General features: G+C 41.7%; 1 protein-coding gene across 1 annotated transcript; it reads right to left on the bottom strand.

The window, feature by feature from the left end:
* Positions 1-744: 744 nt before the first annotated feature.
* LOC119274640 (GTP-binding protein YPTM2) lies at positions 745-4534 on the bottom strand. The gene is made up of 8 exons (XM_037555357.1): positions 4509-4534; positions 2956-3028; positions 2617-2664; positions 2478-2525; positions 1803-1874; positions 1536-1691; positions 1361-1464; positions 745-1113 (listed from the first exon to the last, which is right to left on the bottom strand). Exons 1-8 carry the CDS (start codon positions 4520-4522, stop codon positions 1017-1019), a joined length of 612 nt encoding a protein of 203 aa, XP_037411254.1. The 5' UTR covers positions 4523-4534; the 3' UTR covers positions 745-1016.
* Positions 4535-4540: the final 6 nt, after the last annotated feature.

Genomic DNA, 4540 nt, shown 5'->3' with positions numbered 1-4540 from the left:
GAGGGGGGGATTAGTTTAGCGTTAAAGAAAGAACGTAGCTTTACGTAGCTGGGTTTCGTAAGTCTAGCATTTTTGCGGTGGTCACCATGCTGGCAATCCCTCCTGCCTTTAGGACCGTGATAAAGAAATGGCTAGTCCTCAGCCCTCCTAGTGTCGTCAACCTCTGCCAACAAGTGATGTGAGTTCTGGGTGTAGGTCCATACATTTCAGGGGCAGATGGTGCGGGAGCAGTTGAGACTACTTCTGTCGGCGTCACACAATCATCCACGGCGACTTGCTTGTCATGTGACTCTCCGAGCTAGGCTTGATCGTCTGAACTTACTGCAAAACTGTATATTTTGCCCAGGATTCAACACCCTGGGGTCGTGCAGGGGCATGGGATGCCTTTGATGTCTTAAACTATGGTCTAATTAGGTACTATGAACTATTTAGCTGCTGTTATTATTTCTACTGTTAAATTTATTATGTTGTTCTTATGTTATGTATGATATGAAGTGCTGCATTTGTGTGGTAAGACCACCACGGGGTGAGCAAAACAACCAGGCACACCGAGACAACAGATGCAGGCAACCAAAGACGCCCCAGCTGATCTAATGTTGGCAACTTGCCATGTTGTGCACGTTCCTGATGCTGCCTTCAACAATCAACAAGTGCACCTTGAAAACTATAGTCAGGAACTTTCTATACCCTAAAGATAAGCATACTGTCGGATAATATTTTGAAGAACAGAACATTTTGATCAAGTAAAAGTAGAAACCACCTTAAATTTAGGGAAGAAAAGCAACAGCTGCAAATCGTAACATATAACCATTCAAGATACACAACTAGAAGAAGATACTGTCTCCAAACTCCGTCCGGTGTTACAAGTCCAACGATTCAAGAGCTAATAAGTACACTAGAAAGAATGGAATGAAGGTGTAAGATGTAGTAGGCCTATGTAGAAGCATGGACTCAAGGATGGCGCGGCCAAGTTTGCGTCTCCATTTGGGTAACACGGATGGCGGCTGCCTGCATTTCTAAGAAGAGCAGCAGCTCGTCTTCTGTTCGACAGGTTGCCCGCGGATCTGCACCGTGGCTGGGCGAGCGCTGTTTGCGGCTGGCTGGCTCGCCATCCTGGAAACCAAGATTTTTATTCATAATTATATGCTCTTTCTATGAGGTGTATATAGAACAACACCGTGAGGAATAACATAGAACAGTTAACAGCAACATGCTAAAGAGTGTAGGGCAATTTTGGTTATGATACTATAGGAACAGAGCATCAATGAGCAGTAAATAGAGTGTAAAATGATGGCAGTTAAAAAAAAGAAGTGGACTAGTAGGATGGCCTGTGCTAATTAAACCGTCTGGGAACACACACCTGTCCTTGATTGAAGCAGACATAGCCATGAAAGCCTGCTCAACGTTCAAGGCATTCTTTGCACTGGTCTCCATGAATGGGATGCCAATCTCATCAGCAAATGCCTGCATACACCAAATGTAAACACAAAGAGCAGAAAGAATGCTTCAGCAGATATGAGTAAAGCATAAGATACCTTCGCTGTCTCATATGATACAACTCTTTTGTCAGTGAGATCAGATTTGTTCCCTACAAGAAGCTTGTTAACATTCTCACTAGCATAGCGATCAATCTCGTTCAACCACTGCTTCACATTGTTGAAGCTGTCCTGGTCTGTCACGTCATAGACAATCTGCAACCCCATTTGTATATATGTATTCAAAATATATAAAAAGTGGAATATTTATGCAATGTTAAATAGCATGTGAAAAATAAAAATAAGATTTCACATAAACAAACTTACAATGATCCCGTGAGCCCCTCGATAGTAGCTGCTAGTAATAGTTCTGAAGCGTTCTTGCCCAGCAGTGTCCCACTGATAAAAACAAAGGTACCAAAGAGGAGTTTAAGGACAAGGAAAAGGATATCTTGCATCACTAAATGTAATGTGTCACACAAAAGGAAGGAAGAATCGCCGAATGCGAACAGTAGGTGCAGCATGAGCTACCGTACCACCAAAGTATTTAAATGACATACTATCAGGCCCCTAGATATGATGTTCAAAATGGGCAAAACTTTGGTACATAAAAAGATCTTGAAAGTTTGATTCTTTATGCGAACTAAGAAACTTAATATAAACATTTAATTTAATGGGCTAAACTACTCTTATTCTTTATGTTCAACAGTAATTTAAATGGATAGAACTAAAAAATCCACAAGGTAAAAAGGGGTTGGGCAACTCCCTACATATTCAGGCATAGTGGAGTTTCTGTTTCCTGTGAACTGGCCTCAACTAACAACCACATAAATACTGATGAATAACGGCATGCTATATTATGCAAAGGGAAAATCCAGCAAACTCCACAAAACAAAAGAGGGCTATAAATTAAATGTTTCCCGATAAAGTCTTCTATTTTGTCAAATCTGGATTCAATGGTACATGCATACTGGACATAAAAGAAAGAAAGATTAGACTCACGATTTGCAGCTTCATAGTCTTTCCATCTTGCTCCACGGTACGTATTTTCTATCGACAAAGTTGGAAGAAAACAAGGCTACAAGTTCAATTAAGGTAGCCAGAACATTAACAGTCAGACCAAGAAAGTAAATATACTTACGAAATCAACACCAATAGTACTGATATAACTCTCCAGGTACGAGTCATCCTGCCAAAAGAGTCGATATTAAGGAGGTCAGAGTAAATTAACTAGTAACAACAAGAATGTTATAGGGATCATCTCCATGTTGTTAAGAAACAGTAGCTACCAACAATGAACTCCTCATTCGTATTAAGTAGTGGGAAATCATACAGTTTACTGAGCCTAAAAATAAATTGACAGTTTCCATGATATCCCGAAGACAACTTATATCAAACTTTTAAGATGAAGATGCATATTTAAAAAGGGAAGACCTATAAAAGATAGTGAACAAATCATGCTTTAGATAGGGATTCTTACAGCAAATCTTAAGAGAAGGCATGACTTGCCAACACCTGAGTCTCCGATAAGCAGAAGCTTAAAGAGATAGTCACTGCCATGTCAAGTAACAGGATATTAGTCTCAATCAAATGTACTTACTATTTGACATAAACAAGTAATGACAACATTTACAAGGCAATAATAATAAAATGAGACATAGTCATTATATCCATGCTTAGAACATTGAGCAGCAATACAAAGATCAATAAATTTAAGATAACTATACCAAAATTGGATAGAATCAATATCTTGAGGCTTAGAAGTTTGTACATTAATTCATAGGCAGATATTTTGGTATTCTATATACGTAATATTCAGTAAATTTGATTCAGTTCTAGTACTGCAGTGCACGTTAGAAAATTTGTATAGAGAGATAGAAAAAGGATAAACTGCAAACCACCTCCTAGGAGGCGTGTAACCTGTTCCCCCACTTTTCAATGAAAAGAAATGCAAAGTCTTTGCGTTTTCTCAAAAAAAAAAGATAGAAAAATGAAGCTGAATAGATAAGTAACAGTTTCCAATGGTGAAGCTACACAACAGCTACAACACTAACCACGAGAACGATTCCGTGAGCGATGATGTACATTCATAAGGTACAGAAGCAATAGCCATGTGCACAATACAAAAACATCACCAATCGGATTGAGCAAGCATCCGATCGTGCTTGTAGAATGTACGTATGGATGCACTAAGCATCATAGGGTCACACCACCAACATGCTAACCAACAATTTCTTGTCCATAGAACAACGAGAAGTGTTTTCAGAGCAGTCATAGGCCTATCACCATAGTCACCCTTTAAGAGCAAGCATCCTTCTAATGAAACAACAACACCCGTGACAGCGGTCCACAGTAAGAACGCATTTGCTTAAAAGAAAAACAATAAAGTCCCCGTTTGGAACATAGGATGGAAAAAATGCAGGAAAACAAAAATCACTCTTGTGCAAAACAGAGGAATGAAAAAACACAGGAGTTGGGCAGTGACAGGAAACCTAATAACATGGCTAAACCACTGTCGGATAAAGGGTTCATCACAGCTGGGTCCTTGCTGCTTGTCATCGTCACCGAAGCCATCTCTAATTATGTGGGAAACATCATCTGGTACAAACAACCGTGTGTGTGTGTGCATCTAGCATGCAACATTCACTCCACCACACAACCATCCTCATCCCAACTCCATCCTCTTGCCCTGCACAGAGGCCATCTGTCGCGTCCTCTCGCTACCCTAATGACCTCTCGCCGGCCGGCGGTTTGAGCTGGAGGAGGGCGAGCCCGGCGGCGCGTCGGTCACGCGATCGCACGCACCCAAGGAAGATCTTCCTACACGAACAGTACTATCCCTGCGCTTTTCCCTAGCATGACGAAGATCATGCACGGCCACGGTCGAAATCCGCCGAATGCAGGCGGGGACTAAGAGTCGCGTCCAAACTGAATCCCGCGAATCGACGGCAGCAGGCGCCAGATCCGGCGAGATCCCCGGCCCCCCAATTGATTCAACGAGAGGGAGAGGAGAGGCGAGAGCAAGCGACTTACTACTCCGGATTCATGGCGAGGTCGGGATCCTG

This window comes from Triticum dicoccoides, chromosome 3B (genome assembly GCF_002162155.2).
Source record: "Triticum dicoccoides isolate Atlit2015 ecotype Zavitan chromosome 3B, WEW_v2.0, whole genome shotgun sequence".
Lineage (NCBI taxonomy): Eukaryota > Viridiplantae > Streptophyta > Magnoliopsida > Poales > Poaceae > Triticum > Triticum dicoccoides.
The sequence above is the reverse complement of the archived record's forward strand: the minus strand, read 5'-3'. Positions and strand labels throughout refer to the sequence as shown.

Excerpts from the sequence above, each read along its gene's own strand:
- LOC119274640 (XM_037555357.1), bottom strand. Across the intron at positions 1,692-1,802 it reads GAGGGGCTCACGGGATCATT|ATTGTCTATGACGTGACAGA; the intron begins GTAAGTTTGTTT and ends ATGGGGTTGCAG. Across the intron at positions 1,465-1,535 it reads TATCATATGAGACAGCGAAG|GCATTTGCTGATGAGATTGG; the intron begins GTATCTTATGCT and ends TGGTGTATGCAG.